Source organism: Carcharodon carcharias, chromosome 10 (genome assembly GCF_017639515.1).
Source record: "Carcharodon carcharias isolate sCarCar2 chromosome 10, sCarCar2.pri, whole genome shotgun sequence".
NCBI lineage: Eukaryota > Metazoa > Chordata > Chondrichthyes > Lamniformes > Lamnidae > Carcharodon > Carcharodon carcharias.
This window is the reverse complement of record NC_054476.1, coordinates 158,036,547-158,063,767: the sequence shown is the minus strand read 5'-3', so window position 1 is coordinate 158,063,767 and position 27,221 is coordinate 158,036,547. Positions and strand designations below refer to the sequence as shown.

Genomic DNA, 27,221 nt, shown 5'->3' with positions numbered 1-27,221 from the left:
GCTCCACTGAAATGGGCTCTGAGACCTAATACCAGGGGCGCCTTGGGTCTCTCCATTCACCACAGGAATTGTACCCTACACCTCTCATGTGTTCAAAACATCAGCGTGTCTGCATTTCTCAATAATTCTCACTGAGAATCCAGCATATAGTGTGTTACTGTAATGTAAACACACAGTCAGCTATATCTGTTCAACAAGTCACAAAGCATTTTATTGCATTACACTCCTGGCTCCTGATACCTTAACACATTTCGCTAATTTAAGCAATATTTACATTTTCAACAGAACAATTTGGAAAAATCAGATATATATAGTAAGTTGATACAACTGCCAAAACTTCTGCAAAACACAAACTGTCGCCTTGTTAAAATTCATCTAACTTGCCTTTTGAAAAAACAGGACAGCTGGAGCAGAAACAGCAATAATGCAAAGAGGCACTTCGAGATAACACTGTAGAAGCCTACAATGTGAATACAGGTACATTCAAAGCCCTACAGTCCAGAGTTAAAATGATCTGCATGTGCATGTATGTGAATACTGTTTATTCATCCTCAGGACGTGGGTGCCACTGGTATCTATTGCCCTGACTGAGTGGTTCACTAAGCCACTTTAGGGGGCAGTTAAGAGTCAATCACTTTGGACTGAAGTCCAGGCAAGGTAAGGCCGGCAGGTTTCCTTCCCTAAAGGTCTTTAATAAGCCAGATGGATTTTTATGACAATCCAACATTAATCACTTTTTGTTGGTATTAGTTCTTTATTATTTCTAACTTTTGTTTTTAGACTGAATTCAAATTCACAAACTGCCAAGGCGGGATTTGAACTCAAGTGTTCTGGATTATTAGTACTATTGCCCATTTAGTTAAAAGCTGTATCACTGGAGACGACGGGTGGTTTCATACTTCCTCTCTCCCTCTATTCTATTCCTAACAGCATCTACTCCTTGCCGGGGAATTATAGTGCCAACTGCCCCTCAGTCACACCCTAGTGGTCACCATTTGTATGTGTTTAACAGTAAGTTTTAGCAGGCTATTATATAATTGGCAACCCAGACCTTCATCCAACATTCAACCCAACAGGGATGCTGGTTATCCACCAGGAACAGGGACCCTGGCTGATTTCCTTCTCCTTAGACCTAAGTAGTGTAGCCAATTGTAGCACCCCTCCTCCTGCTCAGGCTGAGATATGCTAAGTGAACACAGACAGCCCAGAGATTGTACCTGGGACCTGGTATAACTTAATGGCTCAATTACTCGTTGGATAAACTTGCTCAAGTTACGACAAGCAGAAGTGAAGCTTCAAAAGCAAAGGGGACATGGCAGCTTTAACTATAAGTATATATTTCTATTGCCCCCTGGATTAAAGACAGTATCTTCTTGTTGCCCTATATAGACAGGATTTGTAAAATGATCTAAGATCAAACTCTAACAATAAAGTTCCAAAAGATTACATCAAACAGAAGATCTCAATGTTCATCGGAAAGCTGCATATTTAATGAAACTTGATGTAGGGTCACAAACAATAGTGTTGTTCTAAGCTTTAGCCTTTAATTTCCAGTACCTCGTCTAACAACATTCATCATCTTTGTGTGCCTCGACAAGAGTGCTGGCAGGCTACTTCAACACAGAAGACTTCACAGCTAAACCTGATCCAATCAGTGACAACCCCATCACTTCCAGTGCTTGTCATTAGAGGTGTGCAATGGAAACATTTGCCAATTTTCCTCCTTAATTCAAAGGTATTTGGGCCAAATGTAGTAGAATCTTGGAGCACAACGCTCCAGATCTGGGAAATCTGAAACAGAAACAGAAAATGCTGGCCATGCAGTGGATCAGGCTGCATCCACTGAGAGAACAGGTCAGTTAATGTTAAAACTGTTTTGATCAACGTCCACGCTCAAAACGTAAATTTGCCCGTTCTCATGCACGGTCCAATCTCCCATTCCACTATCTTCCCAAAATCAGCTCTTTCACTGGTAAAAGTGCAACAAGATTCAGAAAGGCCCCGCTGATTCATAGCAAAAGCAACATTGATTGAGGCCCGTGACCGGAATCCTGCCTGTTTAACCACATTGAAGTATGGCTTGGCGCCATGTAAGATATGAAGGGAAGGATTGAGTAGCCTCCTGTTCAAACATGGAAAAGTCCTCCCCTCCACAGTTTTTGTATCATGTCTTTTGATTTACTGATCTTTAAAAATTCTTACAAATAAGAACCTTAAGAAAAATCTGATCTCGAGGTCTGAGAGGTAGCTTGGAACACAATATTTCCCAGATGTTTTGACAAGCCAGATGAGCCTCAATGGTCTTTTCTGGTCCTGTGCATTCTGCATTCCTATATAATCATTAACGATTCCAATGCAACTAATTTCAAATATATTTTTATGTTAATTGAAAATAATACCTTTTCGTAAAAGACAAGAGTACATGAAAGAATTAAGCTAATAATTTTGTTCACAGGTTTGATTTATGGATCTAAAGCTTGCAGCAAAAAGTGATCACTAAATTTCCAAAGATGTAGTTTTTGATTTTTGAAGTGCTCCTGTGTAATTTTTCACGGTGCGTTCAGCTTGTGTTTGGTTCCTTCTTGCCGGGGTGGGAGGTGGATGGGGGGAGGCAATTGAGATTTTCCAATGAATTTTTTGAAGCATAATTTCACTTTAAATTTTTAAAACTCCAAATGTAGGAACTATTAATGCTTCGACAAGTAGATGAAACCTGCTGCACAAGAATGACTGCCTACATTCTGTAACAATGCATAAAGGTTTCTACAGCAACGGGAACATCACCCTGGATACAGTAACCTAGGACACTAGAGTTCTTGGCAATGAGGAGCAACCCAATCTGATGTTAACCCTGGTGCTGAGTCATTACAGAGAAAGGACATCCAATTATACTAAATTGCCAATGAGAGAATGTTCCTGTCATTTCTTGAACTAATGACTTTTTAAGTCCATAGTTAAAATCCTTATTAATTAAGATGATTATAAACACGTTTTCATCCTATATTCTTTATTAAAATTATAATTTAGAATGCATGCCAAAACAAAAACAAAGAGATGTTCATTATTAGGAATGCATGCTAAAAACGTAGCCAATACCTGTCACATATATTTCATCTGCAAAAACTCAAACAGTAAGGGTTAAGGTGCATTTAAAACTTTCAATCACATTATTAATTTCTCACTTTGAACAAACACAAAGCAGTTTATCCAAGTATCAGCAACTAGCGAAATGAACCAGACAGTAAAATAAAAAGCTCATTCAGGCAGAGCTAGCTTGTAAATCCAACCCCCACCGCACCCCCCTCCACCCCCGCCCCCCCCCCCCCACCCCCCCTGCCCACCCCATGATTGCAATAACCACTCAGAACACAATTGGCTCAGTATGTTAACATGGATAAAAGGAACATAAAAAGTGAATTTACAGTTAAGATCGCACACCCCACATACAAATCAAATGAAACGTTCTCCACCCCCACACCCGACGCACATAGGGCTGACCAAAACCAACTCAGAGAAGCACTGAATTTGCTTCCGTATTTCATTTAGCCACTACAGACCTGAAAATGGAGTTGATTCATCTAAAAGACAGTTCACATAATGCAAGTATTGCTCAGAGTTTCTTCTTCCCAAACCACCCGTTTAACATTTGTCATGGCCAAGTTAATTTTAAATATACTACACGTTTTCATTCTTTCACATAAAGCAAAGGTTTCAATCCACAAAGTCAGAGCTGAGTCCTTGAATCGTCAAATAACATGATCATGGGGTGTAATTTTGTGACCTTTACAGAATTTGTTGTGCAGTGGTCAATATCATTTCCACTGCACCCGGCTCAGTTCTGACAAAAGTTCCATGCACTCTGTTTCTGTTGTTTCAGCAGCAATTTTAGTCAAGTTAAACCACTTTTTGAAATAGACATTTTATTTATAAGTTCTAGGCTAATAATGGATATTTTAGGAAAAGAATCTGCCCATGTAACCACCCACCCCCCACCCTCCCTCACCACCAGCACATGCAAACACACCAAATTCTACCAAACTGGATTGTTCCAGTGGAATTCAATACTTAAATCATCAAATCCAATATACTGATTCCAGAGGTAGTGGAACACTTGGCTCATGACCAGAAGATTGCAAATTCCACAATTGGGCTCGCTCGTGCTCAAGTTTAGTCTCATCTAATAGCATGTCGGCCCGCATAGTTTGGAGTCCACACTTTGAAGGGATGCATCATAACCTGTGTCGTTGTGAGCACACTATTTGCCAGCTGATCACTCAGCAATCATAACAGACAGTGTAAGATCTACACTTAAAGAGGTTGAGTAGGGAGGAAAGATTGGGGGGGGGGGGCGGTGGCGTTATTATAATAGTATTTTATATTATGTATAGATATATAACTATAAATACTTAAACCAAGCAGTACAGAGCTGGACCTAATGAAAATTCAAAATTAATTTGTACATTGTGAAAGAACATTGAACTTTTTCCAAGGCTGGGATGTTTTCATATGACATCTTAATTGCATTTGATTTCGATAAACATTAAATTGCAACCAAGGGAAACCTATAAAAGGGGCAACATTGCTTCAATGCCTTCCCAAAGATAATTTTTAGTTCTGTACTTCCACAATATTAGAGGGCATATTCATAAAACACAACTAGTTTTGTGTGTCTTACTTTGAGGAGATGTACCAGAAGAAGACACAATGCTAGAGTCACTGGATATATCAGAAGTAACTATGATTTTGGGTGATGGTGTAAAAATGGCAATATCAGTTAGGATGCCTATCACGCATCCCTCAGTCAGGAGAGATGTATAAAAGGCAGCTGGTCCCACATGGCCCATTTTATACCATCAAGCAAAAGGAAAGTTACCCCGACAGAGTATACGTGATTTAGCCCAGTATTTGGGTGAAGTAGGCTCAACTGTGGTTCATTTTGACACTCCAGAAAAATTAATGCATACATCAGAAAAGGAGTGCAGCCATAAAAACAGTGCAGTTTTCAAGATCTTGCTATAAGTGATTATTTAGGGGCATTCTTTAAATTCACACAGTGGTTAAATAGACTGGTCAAAATCTTTAACAGCTTTCACATTGTGAAGGTCATTGGTCCCATTAGGTGACACACTATATACAATACCCACTGCTTCTATATTGCTGGATGTGTTCTGCAAATCTTTAAAGGTTTCATCCCCACTCTGCCATGTCTGCATAGAATGCAACGAGAGCAAGATATGGATCCGTGCAAGGTTTTGTCATTAGTGTAATTCCATGCCCGCCTGTGGATTGTGCATTCCTTCCCTTCCCCTTGCTTCCTTACATTAGGAAGCACTCAACTACCATCATAAGGTTCATTCAGTGTCCTTGGTAAGAACTGGTAAAAGTCAAGGACATCTGAAGGATGTGAAGTAAGGCGTTTACTCATTTGACTATCTGATATTTAAATAATTTAAAATAAAGACTTTTAGTACCTTTCATATAATTACAAAACTAAAGTGAGGTTAACACTTCCCAGTAAGATTGCCAATTTAAAATTCTATAACATTGAAACCAATGCTGCCTCGCTGCATCTATTAACTGCAATTGCAACCTCTGGACTTCAAATAACTTGGAACAGACAGATAAGCATAGGTCTGTTTGAATCTGAAGCTGCTGCACACCTTCTGGAAGAAGAACATCCCCGCAATCTAATCTCTTTTAGCTTTTCTTAGACAGTAACTGATGTAAATGACTTCAAAACAACATTGGTGCATATTAAATATACTTTAAAAAAAAAATAAAAGTTGCAAATTGATTTTCTTTACAGGCTACATCCTCCAATTTCAGTGAAATGTCAGTGAGATGTAAGCAGTGGACAAGTTAAGTTTGATATCCTTCAGTTTCCATGACAATATGTCAGAGCAGGTCTGGTAAGATGAGGCCTGGTGGCTTAGGCTCCACGCAATTAATCCAGAAATTGGCACAGCTGGCATGATACTGGTGACCGCCGTAAGACAACTTAAAATTGTCACTCTCTGAGTTGAAGGCCTGGAAAGAAGAAAGTAGCAATAAGAACTTTCAGGTTAAACAAAACTAGCATTAGCTGCATATGTTGATATACATTTATGCTCCAGTGAAGATTTGACATCAGATGTGGATACTGTGTATATTTGCATATACAACTAGAAAATGTTGGGGGTCTAAAGTAGGGACTTGCATATATATATTTATAAATATATAGAGGTGGGTCATATTTTCCCTCAAGTTCCAGGCTTGTGAAGGAGTTTTGCCAAAGGCAGACGAAGCAGGACCATATAAATTAATGCCTATCAGGCTGTTGCTTCACTCTGCTTCTCCAATGTTGTAAATATTTAAATGTGACCTTCCTTCCTGACCCCTGCTGAAGTTCTCACCATCACCTTGAAATAGGATGGACCAACAGAATAACTGTGTGGGGGGCGGGGGGGGGGGGCGGTGGCGGAAAGAGATTTAGAATTGGTGCCAGGATCCAGGAATGAAGTCATTGCTGTTTAAATGTCACAATGTCCAAAGAGTGTAGTAACAGCTGATGAAAGCAAGAGGAGGTAAAATATAATTGTGGGCATGAAGTACCAATTATGGTGGACAAGGGCTTTATAATATTGACCCCTATATAAAGGCCATGGAAGTTTTTGGGTGGTATAATTTGTTAGGGGTTGTAACTATACACAAATATATACAGTAAATGTATATGAAAAGTCAATGAAGGATGGTTAACGTATTACAGAAAATTATAAATGATTGTCAACAAAAAAGCTGAAACTCAATGACATGGCATTCACTTGAACTAAATGTTAATTTTACAAGTCTGAAAAAATCATCTAGAGTTCTATTTTACATAGAACGCCACATGCCCAGAGGTAATGTGATCCACTGATGCTCGAGTCAGAATGCCACATGTAAGACTTGGGTACCAAGAAGAAATGTGGATCCTATTCACACCTATAATTACTTCCTCTATTACTATTCATTCAATTATATTTTGATTGGCCAGCTGCTTAAGACTGAGCATATCTGAAGTGGTATCAATTGAAATTTGTGTATAAGATATTCTCATGTAACGATTCCAATGTATCAGATGTTTGTCATGAAACAAATCTGAACGTCATTCACAAATCCAGCCTTCAATTTAATTAGTGCACTTGAAGAATTTAATGGGTAAAGTTCTTAAACTGTTAAGTCTTAGGTGAACCACAGTTAGGTATATTGACTCTCCAGATCTGATTCTGGGCCCCCTCTACTCTTACAGGTATAACCTAGGCTTGTAGACTGAATAATTAATAGGGCTTGAATCCGACAGTAGAACTCTGCAAAGGGGCTCTTCAACTAATGATAGCCTTTTAAAAGGCTGTGAGTTTGTTTAAAAACTCACACAGGGTTGTATAAGTACGCTACAATGAAAATATTCCCCATTAAAATATTTCCTGATTAGGATAAGGGAACAACTGTACTTCAATGCCTCAACCAGAATAATGATAGCACATGTCTGCAAACTGCAGATCATTACAGTGTCAATGTAGAAGGCATATAGTAATTCTGCTGTCAACTGGATTCCATAATCAACGGAGCAATCTGAAATGTAAAAAGGATAGAATTCTACAGATTATGAGCAAGTACACTGGGAGCTTTGTGCTGCAAATAACCCAGACTAAACGTGACTTAGGTGCAATAGATGCCATAGAGTATAAGGAACAATATTATTGACTTTCATTGCATCTAATAAGAAACAAATTCCAGATTTCTGTATTTTCTCATAGTACAATCACAGCAGATCCACAAGAAAAGCCTAATTTGCTTTGAGAAAAGAAGTCAAATACTGAGACATGCGACATAATACAGCAAGTAACAGGGAAATGAAAATAAATTGAAAGTCAATCCGGTGACACACTTCACACAAATTGAAATAAGCATTCTGGGAAAACATCTGGCTAATGGGAATAGTACCTGATGTGTCACAATGTAATGATGAAATTTATGGGTCATAGTCACTACACATATGCTGATGTATATGAGGTGAACACTCAGACACAGCTTCAATCAAAATTCATTACAAATCTGGGCAAATGATGGGAAAAATTACATGATACATGTTTGGTGAAATGAGGCTGCATTCATTGACGACTGACCCTTTCTTCTTGGTTATAAACTGTGCTAAAATTGATGTATCAGCAACTATTCATAAGCCAAAAAAAAGTTTATTTAGTAATATGCCAAAAATAATTTTATTTAATCCAATCATTAAGATTAACCTCTCCTCTAAATCCATTTAAATCTAATTTAATTATACAGTTGTCTGTCAATATTAATGGGTGCAAACCTGTCCCTCCTCAAAAGATAGTTTAAATCTCACTGTGTTCAAAATATTTAGAGTAATAATAGTGCACTTTGCTTAAATGAAAGGAGCCAAACACTGACAACACACAAAAGAAAGAAAACACATTCAATGACATTTCCGATAACATACAAATAAACTGCAGTTTGTGTTTCCTATAAAGCACTGAATGAAGTTTTAAAACGTTACACAAACTTTATTCTGGAATATATGCAAAAATATTTCCACAAATTTCAAGTGTTTAATGTTATGAAATAAATAAGCACAGAAAATATTTCTTCCTCTGTAGTATTCTCTGCACTGAAACACTTTTTCTTTTGGCCTGCAAGTTCCCCTGTCCTTAAAGGATTATTTTTTTCTATGCCAGCAAGGTCAAGATTTTACCCACTGCATCCCCCAAATCTTTCACTAAGTAAAATTCTCTTCAGGTTTCACTGCTCCACTAAAAAGAAACTACAACCAGTCTTCTACACAATTACCACCAACAATTCAAAAACAAAATGTTGCCAATACTAGAAATTTGAAATAAAGAAAGAAAATGCAGGTCAGGCAGCACTTGTGAAGAGAGAGAAGGTTAATGTTACAGGTTGATGACCTTTTGCCAGAACAAAAAAGTTGGAGATGTAACAGATTTTAAACAAGTACTGAGGCAGGGAAAAGGTTCAGTGGAGAGAACAAAAGGGATGTAATGTAAGACCAGGTTAAATGACAAAGATATGAGGATGCAAGGCAAAAGGAGATGGTAATGGGACAAGTAAAGAAACAAAAGACGTATCTAGAGGAGGGTAAATGGGAAGTAACAGAACCATCACCAACAGTTACTGTCTATAAAAATAGGGGAAGGCATTATGATCAGAAATTGCTAAACTCAAAGTTGAGTCCGGAAGGCTGTAAAGTACCCAATCGAAAGATGTCTTGAGCTTATGCTGAGTTTCACTGGGAGAGTGCAACAAGCTGAGGGCATAAAGGTCAGAACAGGAGTGGGGTAGAGAATTAAAATAACAGGTGAATAGAAGCTCTAAGTCACACTTATAAACTGAATGGAGTGCTCCACAAATCAGTCACCCAATCTGCATTTAGTCTCTCCCCACTGCAGAGGAGATTGCATCGACAGCAGCAAATACAATATGCTAACTGATAAGGACTACAAATAAATTGCTGTTTCACCTGGAAGGTGAGAACGGAAGAGGTAAAAGAGCAAGTTTTGCAAATCCTGTGCTTGTCTGGAAAAGTGCTGTAGGAAGGGGAGGAATTGTTGGGGGTTATTAAGGAGTGGACTAGGATGTCACAGAGGGAATAGTCCCTTTGAAATGTTCCAACGAAGCTTAATGTATGCTCGAGGAATAGCGCCTCACCTTACAATTAGGCACATTACAATCTTCCAGGCTCAAAATTCGAGTCCAACAATTTCAGATAACAACCTGTACCTCCATATTTTTGGATGGCAGCTGGTGATGATTCTGCTATTTTCATTTATACTTCCTTAGGTTTCTTTACCTGTCATATTACCATCTCCTTTTGCCTTGTATCATCATCCTCTTTGTCATTTAATCTCTTCTACCTTCTTGTTTTGGCCTTCCCCCTAACCTTTCTCTGCCTCTTTACTTGCTTAAAACCGCTACATCTGATGAAAGATCATCAAACTGAATTTTTAACCCTGTTTCTCTCCCTGCTGATGCTGCCTGACCCGCTGAGCATTTCCTGCATTCTTCAAGCTAATGCATTGCTCCAATGCCAGTGAAATTAGTTACTATGAATTGTTAATTATTAAGTTGACAATTGCAGTACTATTTAAAATCAGCACAGTGACAGGCTCGTGGGCTATAATTTTAGGCTACTCAAGATAAATACTCTATTATTCTAATATACCCTCGTGGTTCTAACCTCAAATTGTTTGGTATATTCAGAGGATTGTGGAATCATACATCATAACTCAAAATATTGCTTTCCCTTTTTATCTCGCTGGCGCTGACAGCCTTACTGAGGTACCTATCCCATCAAAGGTTGTTGCCTTCTGCAGCCTTTCCAAGTGGCCATTATTCAAGTATGAGCTATTCAACAGAGGAAGTCATCACAGGCAAGCCTGATCTTGTTTTCATCTGAGGTCTACCAACGCACACTTCCAACATGGGTTGCCAGACAGTGATCAGGAGTGAGAAACATAAGCCCTTGCCTAACTCAGGAGCAGTGCACAAAATTCTAATGCCCTGGCTCAAGATCACCTTGCTCTGCATGTACTGGGAGTGAACCTTAAATCTTCCTGGTCTGATTGGCCCAGAGAGGAACTCTGAACCAGAAGGACTAAAATATTGTTTCTAAAGTGAACAGATGTGATATGTATCGTTATTGCATATTGTTAACTGAACACTAGCTGGCCTGCTGATGGAAATAAGCACATTGCGGCAATTACACTTCTGTCGTATTCCTGGGTTAGTCTTTGGTGGAAGACTCAATAGGGTCTGGAAATAAAAGCACTGAGATTTTACCACAATAATTATGAACCTCGGATGTAACCAGATCAGTTGACATTAAAAATGGGCATGTCATTGATAGGAAGGATTTCCACTATAGTCAACTCTATGAGTCTATAAAATAATTAATTCTAACAAAGCCTCACTGTCCGTTACATGACTTTAATAATATCATAATTCCTTGCTCTTCCAATTGAAAAGCTACCAGAATCTCCTACACAAACTAGAACAATTCCATAAGAATATACTGCAACAAAAGTGAAGCAATTTTGTCCATGGTTTAGGTGCTACTAGTTGGTTATGTCACAATAGGATGAAAAACAACAAAGCCTGCAGCCCTGAGGTATTCCAGCTGAGGTCTTTGAAACTGGTGGGCTTTTGCTCACATCTAGATTCCATGCACTCATCCTATGCTATTTGGGAGAAAACAGAACCCCCCACACCCCCACAAATTTCAGGAATGTAACAATTGTAACTATCATCAAGGAGAGAGATGATGTGGAAACTATCGAGATACTTCCTGCTTGTCCATATCAGGAAAAGTCCTGACACACATTCTTCCTGAATCGCTTGCTTCCTGTAGCTGAGGAAATCTTCCCAGAGACACAGTCTGGCTTTAGCCCTTCCAAAGGAACCTGTGATCTGGTCTATGTGGCCAGACAAATACAAGAAAAATGTTGAAAACACCACCAGCGACTCTCTATTGCATTCATTGATGTGACCAAAGCATTCGACTCAGTAACTCGCGAGGTTCTGTGGGTTGTACCTCCAGGGATTTGGATGTCCAAGAAACTTCATCACAATCCTGCAACTGCTTCATAATGATATGACTACAATTGTTTTGAGTGGGAGATTTGAAACAGTCCTCTTCGAAGTCCAGACCCAGTGTCAAGCAAGGCTGTGTGATAGCCACCATATTTACAATCTGCCTAACAATGGCTATTCACCTCATCAAAGGTAAATTAACCTCTGGTGTAAGTATTAAATACCACCTAAATGGAAACCTCTTTCAACTCAGTCGTCTCCATGCCAAAACGAAACTGACCACCATAGACATACATGATCTACAGTTCGTAGGTGACTGCAGTGACAGAGTCCACACTGCACTAGATTTGCCAGCCACTCCTAATATCTTCAATTTTGCGGGCAAGAGGCTCAGCCTCTCCTTGAGTGTTGCCAAAATAAAACTCAGACCTGGTCAGTCAAATGCTCCACCTCCCTTATACATTGAATGAGAGACTCCAGAATATGTTGAGCACTTTCCTTACCTTGGCAGCCATGTCTCTCAAAATCCAACACCGGATCAGCTGCACCAACTCAGCCTTCTACAAACTACAACAGTAAATGTTTGACAACAAAGACCTCTGCAAATAAACAAAAGTCCCTGTGTACAGCACAGTTGTCATCACAACACTTCTGCAGCGAGGCCTGAACTGCATATCAGCGACACATGAGTAACTAATGAAATTCCATCAGTAATATCTCCGCTGCATCCTCCATATTTAATGGGAGGACCGTTGGGCAAATGCTAGTGTTCTTCTTGATGCCAGCTCCCCAAGCATTCAGGCAAAACTCCAGCAAAGTCAACTTCAATGCACTGGACACTGTGTACAGACGGCCGAAAAGCGTCTTCCCCGCCAAGTCCTGTTTTCTCAACTCTCAAATGGCCAGCATTCTGGGGAAGATATAAAAAAAAGCTACAAAGACACTTTGAAGCTCTCCTTGAAGAATGGCAGTATTGGTATTAATGATTGGGAGGAGCTTGCAACCAATCATTCATGATGGCAACAACCTGTCCTAGAAGGTGCATCACACTTTGAGTCACAACATCTTAACGATGTAGCAGAGTGCCCGTAGGGAAGGAAGGGGAGCAAATCTTGCACTCTGGGTCCCACTAACTCATGGGCAGCCTGCCCCATGTGCCCAAAGTTCTGTGGGTCAAGAATCAGCCTGTTCAGTCACATGAAGGCCCATAGAAGAAACTCACGATCCTAAGTAGAAATCATTCTCGAATCGAGGGACGCCAACAATGATGGGTTAAAAGAGATTTTACTCACAGTATTAACGTCCCTCTTAACTTGGTGCAATATTGTAACTACTGCTCAGTTGGCTGCTGGGCAGTTTGCTTGAGTGAGTAACCAAATCACTCAATTCAAAAATAAAAAGGTTGCGTGATTTGTTTAGATATGTTTCTAATTGGCAATTTTTTGAATTTAGCAGACATTTCAATAACTCAGGTACTCTGGGTTAGAGTTTTTGGGGTATTTATAAGCCTGCGCCCTCAAAATCAATGAGTTACATCTGGAGTTTTCAAATTGAGGTGATCAGGCTGGAAACTCTGAAGAGAATAAACAAGAGACCACATTGTGATATCCTCTATAGCTGAGGGAAGGATTAAAACAATTGTGCAAAAATGTAATTACGGTCATACTTTTAGTAGTGGATTTGTGATCAATATACTTTTTCTATTAAACAAGAAACTAGGCAAGTTTGAAGTGTTGTAAGTATATGTAGAGTTTTCAGGCTATTAATTAATTGTTCATATACTGTTTAATAGTTAGTATGGCACTTAAAGCCTAAGATAAAGTCCAGTACTAGTGTTTCTCTGTATCTCTCAAAGACAAAGAGGGTCCCATTGGGGCATGGGATTAAACCATCCCATGGAACTGTGTGCAATCATACTTTACCTGAATAACAAGGTAAGTTTGGGTTGCCAACTCTAATTGGAGACATTTCTGGAGGTTTCATCATGTAGTGATCTTGACACCTGAGCACTTGACATTTAACCATGTATCATCTGCAAATGTTATTGCAACTCTCCCTCCATTTCGTTGGACCCTGGTTTGGACTCTGGTTCCAAGTGAAGGTGATGACCCTGGTCTGGGAGCCTCAGTCAGAGCCAAACTATAATTGGGCTTCACATGTCAAAACATGCCACACAGGCTGACCTGAATCAAACCTAGAGACTGCACAAAGAACAGGAAGCTAGCAGTGTAGGGCACATTGCCTTGAACACAGATCCAGAGCAACATTTCTAAAGCATCCCTTGGGTTTAGACATAATAAAGGAGAGTTTTCATAGGATGATAGGAATGACAGCACAGGAGGTGACCATTCAAGCCCCTGCCCAGCACTGACCAGCTGTGCCTGGAAAATCCATGAGCCAATCTGGGAGACTCACAGGCAATCTGGGGGTGTAGCAACACCTAAGATGAGTGAAAAAACTCACAAGGGGTTAGGGAATGCGGGCTCACCTATAAGAACTGTCAAACACAGAACCAAGAAATATCCAGTGTAAAAACAGTAAAATAAATTAGTTGTTTGAGAAGGTATTCAGCCGCATTGTTAACATTTCTTTTTAAACTGCTATTTAATTGCAAGAATAATTCTTCCTCTCACACCTGGGTAAATATACCCAGTGACACAATATGGTATTTTGAGCATACATGAAGCTGGAGTCATACCTAGTACAAAGGGAGAGGGTTGTGGTTGTTGGAGGTCAATCATCTCAGTCACAGGACATCATTGCAGGAGTTCCTCAGGGTAGTGTCCTGGGCCCAACCATCTTCAGCTACTTCATCAATATGGAACTTCCCTCCATAAAGGCAGAAGTGGGGATGTTTGTTAATGACTGCACAATGCTCAGCACCATTCCCGACTCCTCAGATACTGAAGCAGTCCATGTCCATATGTGGCAAGGTCTGGACAACATTCAGGCTTAGGCTGATAAGGGGCAAGCAACATTCACACCACACAAGTGCCAGGAAATGGCCATCTCCAACAAGAGAGAATCTAAGCGTCTCCCTATGACATTCAATGGCATTACCATTGCTGAATTCCCTTCTATCGACATCCTGAGAAATACCATTGACCAGAAACGGAATTGGATCAGCCATATAAATACTGTGGCTACAAGAGCAGGTCAGAGGCTGGGAATTCTGTGGCTAGTAACTCACCTCCTGGCTCCCCAAAGCCTGTCCACTATCTACAAGACACGTCAGGTGTGTGATGGAAGACTTTCCACTTGCTTAGATAAGTGCAGTTCCAACAGCACTCAAGAAGCTGGATACCATCCATGACAAAGCAGCCCACTTGATTGGCACCCCATCCACCACCTTAAATATTCACTCCTTCCAGCACCAACCCACAGTGGCAGCAGTGTGTACCATGCACATTAGTAACTCACACCAAGGATCCTTCGAAAGCACCTGCCAAACTTGCAATCTCTACCTCTTCAAAGGACAAGGGTAGAAGATGCATGGGGACACCACAACCTGGAAGTTCCCCTCCAAGCCACACACCATCCTGACTTGGAATTACATCGCTGTTTCTTCACTGTCACTGGGTCAAAATGCTGGAACTCCCTTCCTAACAACACTGTGGGTGTACCTACACCACATGGACTGCAACAGTTCAAGGCGGCGGCTTACCAACCCCTTCTCAAGGGCAATTAGGGATGGGCAATAAATACTGGCCTAGCCAGTGATGCCAACACCCTGTGAAAGAATTTTAAAAAGGCATTTTCAGAAAGTGGAGTAATTAAGAACATTGTATTACTTAATACTGCAGAAGGAGTAGGCAAAATATACTAACATTTCAATAACAGACCAAATGGAAGATAAAATATAGTAAAAATCCATCTTATTTTTTCTTCAAACTGTCAGAATAGTGAGTGCAACCTCCTGTAGGTTTATTAAACCTTTATGTACTTCCTTTTTGTTACAATATCTTCTCATGGAAAGCAGTTGCTTATGTAGAGTGGGTGGGAGATTACCCACTTCAAAGACTTCAAAGCACTTCAGCGCTGCACTGACCAAGGTTTCATCTTTTGGATGAGACGTTAAACCAACACCGCATGTACTCTCTCAGCTAAAAATAAAATATCCTATGACACCATCAAAAAGTGCAGGGGAGTTCTTCCGGTGTCCTAACCAACATTTATCCCTCAATTAACACCTAAAAATGGATGACAATGCTAATTTTTTGTAGGAGTGCATCAAGGGCAAATTGGTTATCACATTTCCTACATTACAACAATGACTACACTTAAAAAATATTTCATTGGTTGTAAGGTGCTCTGGGACTTCCTTTTTTCTTGTTAATTTTACAACTAAAAATGTATAGATAGTAAAGGAGTGATTCCTAGTGCAGTTTTTATAGCACCTGGAATTTCTACTTAGTAGACTCAATTTTGGTTTAAGTTCCTGAAAGATGAAATTCAGAATTTGCCTACAGATCTCCTTTGCAAAATCCATTGTGAAGGTTCCATTCAATACATTTACCAAATACTCATTATTTATAAATACATTCCACCTCATTCATACTTTAATTTAACGTAATTGTATCTTAACCATTTTTCCTTTGTTACGCAGGGTCAGTCACATGTACCTGATAATCTTATGCTTTAGCAATAAATGAACCACGATTGAAGGAACTGCAGGGGCTGTCAGCTGTTTAAGATACACCCAGGACAACATTAACACAGAACAATTTGTGAATTTTGGTTTCCAATTTTCTCTGTTGTTCTTACTAAGATCATGTTGTAGTATGAGTCCATTGATGCCAACAGCCAACTAGCATGGTATCTAAATGGGCATTCTTGATGAGTGAGATTTAGGCATTCCTTTAAACAAATGGGAATCACTTCTGCGTTCGGTTCTGTTCTCGCCCAACACTCACAAGCATAAATAGGCTTTCCAGCGGGAGCTACTCAGTTTAGGCTGACTGCCTCCAGCTATCAAAAGCCCAAATACCACTGTTGCTGAGATTACCAAAATCAGCACAGACTCATGATCAAATTTGTGATCTTGAATTTTGCTCTTCACCCTTTTTTTAAAGCCATTTCATTAACGCTGTTAAATCGCAGGCTGATTGGATACATGATTGTGCATCCATATTGTAACATTATGATCAATCTTGTAATTTGTCTATGATATGGAAATGGCCAGGTTATGAGTGATACAGACATTCCTTTCCTTCTTGGTCAATGACTTGTGCATTCATTCTGGAGTCCTCCATACACCAGTCCAATCCTCTGTCCCCACACTTTGAGCATTAAGTTTATACAGTTAGGAACCTGCAATTTTTGTGCATGGCATCCATTTGAAGCAATCCATGTTACATTTAACTGTATATTTTAGAAATAATATGTTACATTTGTTAAACATGAAGAATTTTACTTATTTAACAAAGTGCATTAAATTCATCAACATGCAAGTTGAAACCACCCATTTCTGATGAATACAATACCAATTTCCCCATGCAATCCAAAAGTTATAACTACAACACCAGCAAGAAGAAAGTGAGACCCATCAGCATTTGTTAGGAGACAGCAGATTTTAAATCACTCCGAATAATCTCAAGACCCCAAAATGATGATAGTGTAGGAAAGGAAAGGAAAGACATTAAAATTATCCCTGCAGGCAATTCAAGGGTTAATTTTAATTTAGCCCAATTCCATAGCCATTTGGCAGATGAGATGTTTTGAGAATGTAACTTTTAGAAGGTCATACTTGTTTAGGATGATCCTCCAAGTTTTCTTCCTCCTGGAATAAGCGAGATGTGAAGTCAGTATCCTGGTTAGCACCACATCAGCTGAATGATTAATCCTCAAAAAGGTCAGCTAAAAAGTTATTTTTCCTCAAATTATTGTGCATCAATGTCCTTTCATATATTTTCAGGCTACACAAAGTAGACCCTGGGTAACAGGAGTCAGTGAGGAGTGATTGGAAGGCAAGGAAGAAATGTCTGGAAACATTTCCTCAGCATGTTGGTACTACATTTTGGCCAGCTATGGCAGCTGCTAAAATTTTAGTGGATTTTGACTTAGCTCCCTCTGCATCATGCAATGTACCTGACCACCTGGCTAAGTGGACAACTCATCACCTGGGGCCAGTTTGAGTACGATTTGCAGGTGAGGCTTTGTTTTAAACCAGGTCCTCCCAATTCATGCTGTGGTTGGCAATGTACTGAATTGGGACTGTTTTTTAGACTTGAAAACCAGCAAAACTTTGAAATGCTTTGCTGGTTTTTCACATATAGTTTCTGATTTATTAGCTGTAAACAAAGGAATAGAGATACATCGATGAGCACAGACAAATGCTCACTAGGCTAGATGTGCTCCTTGCAAGTTACTCATCACTATATCAAGTCCACTAAGTAACTGACTATTGGAATGTGAGCGAGTTCTAGATAACTTGTGCTTACCTTGCTTCTGGAGTCAACATTAAGCAAACAAACTCCACAGGCTAGCTCTTTCGCATTTTTTATCCCAGGGCGTAGAATGCATGAGGAGAAATCCAGTGAGTTTTCATCTGGCTGTAAAGAATGTAAACAGCTTAGAGTTACCATTAAATTACAGACAATGTAGCCTCAAAATCTAGTTTCTCTGTCTCAGACACACACAATAATTATTTTCCTATGGTATAAAAAGAGGCCTTGTTGGGTGGGCCCCAATGGCCTTTTCATGATCCTAGAAATTCTTCTTAACAACAGTTTAAGACTTTGCACCTAGATTTTTTGAACTCGGCATATTCAGCAAATAACTTGATGACCAGTTTTGGTCTAACATTTTAAGTAGTTTATATTAAGCATCCAATCTCATCAAACTCATCTCATGCAATTGGCTTCCTTTTTTAAAAAAAACTTACTACGAAAGTGATCTACAACACAACATTTTAGTCTAGGATTGCTAAATTACCCAGTTGGAAGGTTTATCTGGCCAGATTGGTTGGCTGACCCCAATAAATTAACTTACAGTGCAACTCCAAGAATACTGATAATATAACTGTAACTATGATAGATTAATATAGCTAGTTAGATGGAGATAGGTATAGAGGTAGCGGTAAGATATAGAGGTTGCAAGGTGGGGTGGGGTGAGGGGGGGCGGTGGGGGGAGACAGAGAGAGAGTGTGTGTGAGATGGAGAAAAAGAATGATCGAGATATGGATAGGTATACAGATAGATTAAATAGAGTTCATTCTTTGGGCACAATTGGAGATGTTGGCGCAAATTGCACCCATTTTCACAGTATCACAGTGCCTTTACAGTGCAGGAGGAAGCTATTCAGCCCATCGAGTCTGGACTCGCTCTCTGAAAGAGCATTCTACCTAGTCCCACTCCCCTGCCTTATCCCCATAACCTTACACATTCTCTCTTTTCGGGTAGCAATCCAATTCCCTTTTGAATGCCCCGATCGAACCTACCCTTTCCTTCCCCACACACGGTTTTCCGTCCAAACTTATTTACATGTAGTATTGCCAAATGAAAAATCTGTTATAAACCAGCGCAATGGGGCAGAGTTTTAAAATGTAATTTTTAAAAAAAGAATTGCTTTCAAAAATTCTATGAAAACAGCTCTTGGTATATTTAAGAGTGGTAACCTGTTAAAGTTTGATTAATATAGCTGAAAATGGGTTTAATCACCAAAAAAAAAGCATTTTAAATCGCAGTGTCAATCCACCACCTGTGAGTAACCCAATTTTAAATTATTCAAAAGAACTTAAAAAAAAATTAAACTTTTTTTCGTTCGACGGGAGTAAAATAATCAGTTCCCAGTAAATTTTTAAAAAATAACCTATTAGTGTCCTGATGCCCAAAAGATCCAGCTTAATTTTGGAGCATGCTTGAAAGCCTGTAAGCAAGCACAATTAGCAGAAACTCCCAGTGGTGATTAATTCTCCCTGTGTGGCGGTGCTGGGCCAGCTTCTAGCACGATGTTTTTAAAACTAGCACAAAAGATTGCAGAAACTTGAACTGCACTGAACACAGTTTTCTCTTAAAATTCCTACAACCCCTCTCCGCCATTTACACCAAATCAGAGGAATGGCTCCGAACAAGCCAGCGCAATCGAGCAGAAACTCCAGGCCATGTTCTCGATAAGCGAGAATACCACTGGTCCTTGCTTCCTTTTTCTACGGCTGTATTGGGAAGATGAAATCCAGCACAGTTTAAAGCTGAAACTTAAAAACAGTATACCAAGAAACAGCAAAACTGAACCTCATACAATTCTTCAACAGGTGCTGCAACTTTTCCAAAGTTCTTAAGGAGAGTTACGCTGGACTTGAAATGTTAACTCTATTCCTCTCTTCACAGATGCTGCCTGAGGTTTTCCAGTGCTTTCTGTTTTTATTTCAGATCTTCATCCTTTGCTGTATTTTGCTTTTATATTACTGCAACTTTCTATTTATTTCAGTGATGATAAGACAATTATAGCTTTTGACAAAATATGCCAATTTGGATTCATGCTTTGAATTCCCGAGTTATGATTTCTGCGATGTTTGAAAGCAAAATTACTTCAAGTCAGACAGTTGCAATCATTTTCACCATTTATGTTCTCTAAGGCAATTTTAATGATTGGATCTTTAAGCGGCATTCACAAAAATGATGGAACATAAATACTGCTACTGTAGAAAATGGTCCATTAAGCTTTAAAGTCACCGAAGTAAAAAAATTGAGTCCGTGTATAAAATCAAAGTTAATGTGCAATAGAAGGTAACAGATCTGAAAATGCATTAAAGTTTGAGGAAAATGCAATTTTTTTGCTGAAGCAGATTTTTGCTTTGACATGTATATTTATTTATATGTATTTATAATAAGTATAAATAAGCAGACATTGATAGAAATCTTGATATTTAAAATTATGCATCATTATATGGTTTTTTTTAAAAAGGTTGTTAACTACAATCATTAAGACAAAGTTCATAATGCTAGCAATAAATGGAAAAGCAAATTAGTTTGTTTGAACTGCCTGACTATAATGGACAGGATGGGAGAGATAAACTGAAATCCCCAATTCCTTCCCTTCTGTCCACAATCAGTGTGGTTTATTTTTTAAAAGGTAGATGTGCATGTTCCTAAACCCTGTTAAGTGTGCTCACCCCAAAAGATCTAAATGCCATGTCAGTAACACACACTCAAGAAAGGTACAATTAAAGAAGATAGTGCATTTCTACAAGTATAAACCAAAAGAATTGTTAACAATTCATGTGCTTTTGGAAGTCCAGGGTGGAAGGAAGCATTTCCCGTTGAATTAGAGTTCATGTGAGTTCAGGTGGCTGGGAGTCGTATATCAGGATTACTTTGAAGAGAAGAATGTTTAGCAGGTTATGAGGTCATTTACTTGTGGCTGTTGTATCAGGAGGTCCAATTTCTTTACAGGTGAACTCAGAGCTTTGGAATCAATCTGGGAGGCCTTTTTTGTTAAAAAGACTTTTAAGCCACTTGGTTCTTAAAAGGCAAAGGCGGCATTGTCTCTCTCTGTAGCTGTTGTCTCATCAGTGTTATTCTGCAGACTGCCCAGGTCTCTTCTGAGTTTTGGGATAGAAGGATTTTAATATCGAGGAACCAAGTTTCAGTCACATGGTCAATGGCCTTTGGTATATAATAGAAGGTAGATGGTGGTCTTTCAGTGTCAGGGAACCTATTTCAATCACATGGTCTAAGGCCACTGATATACAATAGAAGGTAGGAGGTCATCTTTCACACTTAACTTGTGGATAACTGGTCTCGTCAGATTTCCTTTGTTACATTACAAATCTGGAGATACAGAATTGACTATGTTTTGGAGTAAGCTTCAAACAATGTCAGACATGAATTGCGCAAAGGAGTGCTATCTAGGTATGTCCATTCAAGGGGAGACCCCTACCCAGTTTGATTCAATTTGGAACTATCCCGAAGCTTGTTCATCTGGGTTGAAGCTGCAAAGGTCACCCCACCCCCTTGGCAGCCATCTTAACAATTCATCAGTCTTCATTTTTAAATAAATAAAGGCAGTTCCAGAAGCTTCTATATGAGCACAGTCCATGTTTATAGTTATAAATATGACATGTCTTTTACTGAGCAGGACACACCTCCCTCTGATGAGGGAAAAAAATCAATTCTATTACTTTTTTTTATATGTATTTCCTCGTGAAACAAAATTTAAAAAATGTACACATACACTAGGGCTTTCACAACATAATTTGATAATGTTACAGTTTCTCCGTTGCATTCTCTTTTCTTACAAATCCCGGTTACGTTTTATCTGGTGAGTATTTATTAATCTTGGTGCCCAAGATTTCGGGAATGGCGGCTTTACTAGACAATTCCCGATCCAGTTAACAGTTGAGGAGTCCTAAGGAGGGGTCTTGTTTCGCAAGGCTGGGCTTCATTTGAAAGCTTGTGATGTGTAAATCATTCTAACTGTTTGGCTATGAGATCTGCAAAGCTCTTAACCCTTTCCTGGGTGCTTCCACAATCCATGAGTCTGTAAATTTAGGTTCTAGCCCACTGAGGAATAATATTTCTAGGGCAATAGTGTGGGGGTGGGGCGGGGTGTGGGGGTGGGGGTAGAGAGCATTACTTTTAGACCCCTGTCTGGGTCCTCCCCTGTCACCTTCGTGCCAGTTGCCTGGAAAATTTAAATGCTGGGTTCTGGCGGATTTAAGTTGTGAACCTGATACTTTGATGACTTTATAGTTACTCCTGGGTTAGCTGGACTTGGAACTTCCCTTGTGGCTGTCACAATTGTGGTTTGTCTTTCAAAGATATTGACTTCTGCATTACTGTTACTTTGGGCTGGGTTGGTCCCCCATCTCCCCCCAGCTCTATCCGTTGGGACACTACTGCCCAGAGGTGACTCACCAGCCTCTGCTGCACTGCCCTGTGGCTCTTCAACATCTCCTTCACTGTATGTTTGAGAACTTCCTCTGTCCCTATTTAAATCTGAAAAGGTGTCTGCTAACCAGGCTTCTGGTTCAGCCCCTTCATTTAAAAAAAAACTCTGTAGGCCCTTCCTCCGCCTCCTTTAATCAACTGGACTGGTTCTGGCCTCTAACTTTTCTGGGCTCCATCCTGAACCATTTCATCTCAGAAGGTGCTCTCCTGGCCTCTGGGAAGTTCTCTAACTTTCCTCCTATTTCCAGAATCTTGGTTGGCGCTATCGTTCCCCTGTATGATGTTAGGGTCTTCTTCAGTTTTCTGCAACTGTACAGACTTTTTCTGGTTCCCTCCAGGTTCCCCAGGCCCTGTGGATTGTATGTGAACTCCTGGGCATAGTACCTGGCTTTCCACCAAGCTATTTCCCAACAATAGGTTCATGTCCTCTATTGGCAAGTTCGGAACCACCCTGACTGTCACTACTCCGGTGCAACACTTATTCTGTAGACAAATTTTTACAAGGGGAACTTTTAAACATGTTCCAGTTAAGTCCCTTTACTAACACTGAGGTGTTTGTCAGGCTTTTGGGCGGCAAATCAGTAAATTCTGCTACAAGCAGTATTTGAAAACACCTTGTATCTTAGGAAATAGTTATACCTTTTCTGGCAGCTTGGGGTCAAAAGGAGTCACAATCTCTTTTTGCAAGAAGCCTTGGTGGGAACTTTGTCCTACCCCTGTCCCACCCGAGTCTGGACTGGGTACTTTCCAAGCTATGGACATGGTGCTGAACCCAGCTCCACCTGTTGGTTTCTTGGTCCACCAACAGTTCTCTTTTATGTGGCCTGGCTTGCCATATTGGAAGCAAATCAGGGTGCAACCCTGCTGGTTTATTTTACAGGTTCTTCCTTTTTCAAGTTGGGGATTGATCTATCCTGTCTTCCCTATTCCCGTTTTCCATCTACCTCCGTTTATCTCTGTTGGTAATCCAAATCTGCTTTCATTTAGAGGTTTATGGGTTAAATTGTAACCATTAGCCATGATTGCTGCATCTCTGATTCTGGAAGCCCTTTGTTCCACAATCTGAGTTTTGAGGTTATATGGGACGGAGACAGTTAAAAAATTCCTCTAACAAAATTATTTCTCTTAATCCTTCGTAGGTGCACTCAATCTTTAAGGCTTGGACCCATTGGTCAAAAGCTGCCTGTTTAATTCTTTCGAATTCTAGGAAAGTCCGTGTGGGCATTTTATAAATTCTGGAACTGTTGGAGGTATGCCTCTGGCATGAGTTTGTAGGTATTGAGAATAGCAGCCTTTGTCTGGTCAAAACTGGCAAGAACAATCATAAAGCAGCATGGAATAAATTTCGCAAGCTTTTCCGACCAGCTGACCTTGTATCATGAGGGTCTAAAACTCTGGTGGCCATTGTAATTGAGCTGCTAGTTTTTCAAAGACTGTAAAGAAAATTTGCACATCTTCCTCTTCAAACTTGGGGACAAATCAAGGGTATTTTAGGAAATCACAATTTGTCTCCGGGCTAAATTGCCACTAGGTACAGTTATGTTTTCCCTAGCTGCTGCAATCAGTCTCAATTCCCCGTCTGTGCTTGCAATTCTCAGGTATGTTCAGCTGGAAAGCACGTTCTCTCTCTCTCGCTCCTTTATTTTACTTTGTCCTGAAACTCTAACCTCCCCTCTTCCAGACGAATTTTGGCTAGGGTAACCTAGTCTGTTTCATGTTCTGTTTCTTCTATCTGTTCCAAACTTGTAGTGAGGCCCAAAGGCTTGGCCAGCATCTTTAGTACCTCGCTCTATGTGCTTTATTTTGTATGTTAGGTTCCACCTGCCTAGCTATGGCCTTTAGCAGTTCTATGTTTAGGGATGTTAATTTTTGCCAAGTTAAGTCCTCCTGTTCAACAAACATTTTTGCATCAAAACTAACAATGTTACTTTCTAGTGTTGACGCATAAAACGTGTTGCAGTAGTTGCTTGTCTGTTTGTTTAAAGAAACAATTTCAGCTACTGAACTTTCCTTTTTTGGCTTCCAGTTTATTCTTTTAATGTCAGATTCAGCTAATTTCAGTCCAATTGGTTCAAATCCTGGATGCAGCACCCAATTTCTGATACGGGCAGGGGAGAAGAGAGAAAATGAAAGCCCCAATTCTCTTCACTTCTGTCCATAACCAGTGTGGTTTGTTATGACACAGCAGATGGGAAATACTGAGCTGTTCAAATCCCAGAGGGAAACTTGAAACAACTATCACAACTAATTTTCAATTTGTATAAATTTCGAGATGTGTGCCTAGAATTCAGTAGTATAAGATCACCAAGTCTTATATATTTTACAAAACTACATTAAACATTTATTAATGAGAAATGTTTTTAAATACGTACATAGATCTACAAATTACTACCATGATAATTTCTAAATCCCCTAATCAATCTAACTCGCAGTTACACTTTTGTTAAGGCAACAGTAAGACAGACAGATTTTAAGCGACCCAGACAAAGAAACATGATACTCTGAACAAGTCGAATTCCAAGTGAGTTTTCTTAATTTCCAGTCCTTTGAAGACAGCAGACAGATGCCGAAGGCTTTTTCACACTTGTAAGATATTAAATTGCTACCCTTACACACAGCCTTTACGTCTTTATACATATTTTCTGCTTTGAATGCAAATACTCATTGTAATAAAATAATAAATAATAATAATAATAAGATAATAAAAAACCTCTCATAGCCCTAAGTTTTACTAGTAATCTTTGGGAAAAATAAACACACTGGGCTGAATTTTGCTGTCGGCGAGCAGGGGGCGGGGCACTCTCGCCAACGCATAAAATGACGCAGGATGATGTCGGGGGGGCCCCGATGTCATCCCGCCCCATTTAAATCTTCAGGAAGGTGGGCCCGCAGCTGATTTTACTGCGGGCCCGCCGACCTGTCAATGGCCATCTGAGGCCATTGACAGGGTTATTAAAACAATTAAAGGACTTGCCCATCCAACCTTAAGGTTGGCGGGCAGGCCAGGAGCCACGGCGGGCAATAGAAAAAACATGAAACCTTATCTACTGGCAGGATGAGGTTTCATGTAGGGGTTTAAAAAAATTTAATCAAAATTTTAGTGAAATTTATTAACATATCCCATCTCATCTGACATTGTCACATGAGGGAGACATGTTAAGGATTTTTTTTTCTATTTTTAATGTTTATACAACTTTCAGTGATCTCCCTGAGGCAGAACTTGCATTTGGGGAATCCCCCACCGAGGAAGCGCATAGCTTAATTGGTCCGCCCACTTAAAATGGCGGCAGGGCCCGCTTCTCCGGCAGGGATCAGCTCCCCGCCCGCCGGACACTGGGTCGGGCCCACCCACTCAGTAGGCAGAAAATTCTGCCCACTGTTTCTAAACTTCACCTGGCTAGGTGACACATTTCACTCCCTCTTTTGAAAACAATCTAGTCTGGTTTATTTAAAAATGCAAATGTTCCCTTGACAGCTATGCTTCTAAACCCCCCCATGTTTACCTAATTAACATTTCAAACTTAACTTCTCTTCTTACATCAAAGTACCCACATTAGCTGCATATATATATATATATATATTATATATATATAGAATATATATAACATACCCCACTCTTACTCTATTTTACAATAAATTCCAATTACATTACGAGAATTATTATACCTTGACAGTTTTATCTTTTAAAACATAGACATGTGAGTCCTAATCCCCCATTAGTGTGTGGTTAATTTAAAAAGTACCAGCAGCAGACTTCCATGGGTTTAAACAAGACTTATTTATTCATGCAATCACCCCAAAAGATCTAAACGCTATGTCAGTCACACGCCACACACTCAAGAAAGATGCAATTAAAGAAGATCACACACTTCTACAAGTATAAGCCAAAATAATAGTTAACAGTTCACTTGTCTTTCAGAGACAAGTGAAGAAGGAAGCTTTTTTCACTGTTGAATTGTATTTCAGGTAACTTCAGATGGCTGAGGGCCAGATATCAGAATTACTTTGAAGAGAACAATGTTCAGCAGGTCAGGAAGTCATTCACTCATGGCTGTTGTATCAGGAAGTCCAATTTATTTACAGGTGAACTCAGATTCAGAATCAGGCTAGGAGGCTTTTTTTTGTTAAAATAGACTTTTAAGCCTCTCAGTTCTTAAAGGGCAAAGGGGGCATAGCCTTTTTCTGCAGCTGTTGTCTTGTCAATGCCATTCTGCAGGCTGACCCAAATCTCTTCTGAGTTTCGGGATAAAAAGATTTGTGTCAGACAACCAGTTTCAGTCAGATAAAAGCAAAATATTGCGGATGCTGGAAATCTGAAACAAAAACAAAAATAGCTGGAAAAACTCAGCAGGTCTGACAGCATCTGTGGAGAGGAAGACAGAGTTAATGTTTCGAGTCCATATGACTCTTCATCAGGACAAAGGAGAAATTCTGATGTTCTGACGAAGAGTCATCCACAGATGCTGTCAGACCTGCTGAGTTTTTCCAGCTATTTTTGTTTTTGAACCAGTTTCAGTCACATGGTCATGGCCATTGATATACAATGGAAGGTAGATGGTGGTCTTTCACTTTTAACTTGTGGATAACTAGTCTCGTCAGCTTTCCTTTGTTACACTGCAAACCTGGAGATAGAGACTTTAGGTTCCTATTGACTCTGTGTTATGGAGCAAACTTTGAACAATAGCAGACGTTAATTCCACAAATGAGTGTTGTCTAGGTATGTCCATTCAAGGGGTCCCTACCCAG

At 39.7% G+C, this 27,221-nt stretch overlaps 1 protein-coding gene across 5 annotated transcripts in view; it reads right to left on the bottom strand.

The window, feature by feature from the left end:
• Nucleotides 1-4,015: 4,015 nt before the first annotated feature.
• synrg (synergin, gamma) overlaps nucleotides 4,016-27,221 on the bottom strand; it is a 117,159-nt gene continuing 93,953 nt past the window's right edge. For 4 of the 5 annotated variants that reach the window (XM_041198452.1, XM_041198451.1, XM_041198454.1 and 1 more), the window contains 3 exons: nucleotides 18,027-18,137; nucleotides 17,333-17,365; nucleotides 4,016-6,027 (listed from right to left, as the gene is read on the bottom strand). In XM_041198452.1, coding sequence (XP_041054386.1) covers nucleotides 5,896-6,027; nucleotides 17,333-17,365; nucleotides 18,027-18,137 — 276 coding nt within the window. In that variant the 3' untranslated portion in view covers nucleotides 4,016-5,895. The remainder of the gene's footprint in view (nucleotides 6,028-17,332; nucleotides 17,366-18,026; nucleotides 18,138-27,221) is intronic. The other variant, XM_041198453.1, reaches the window with a different exon arrangement.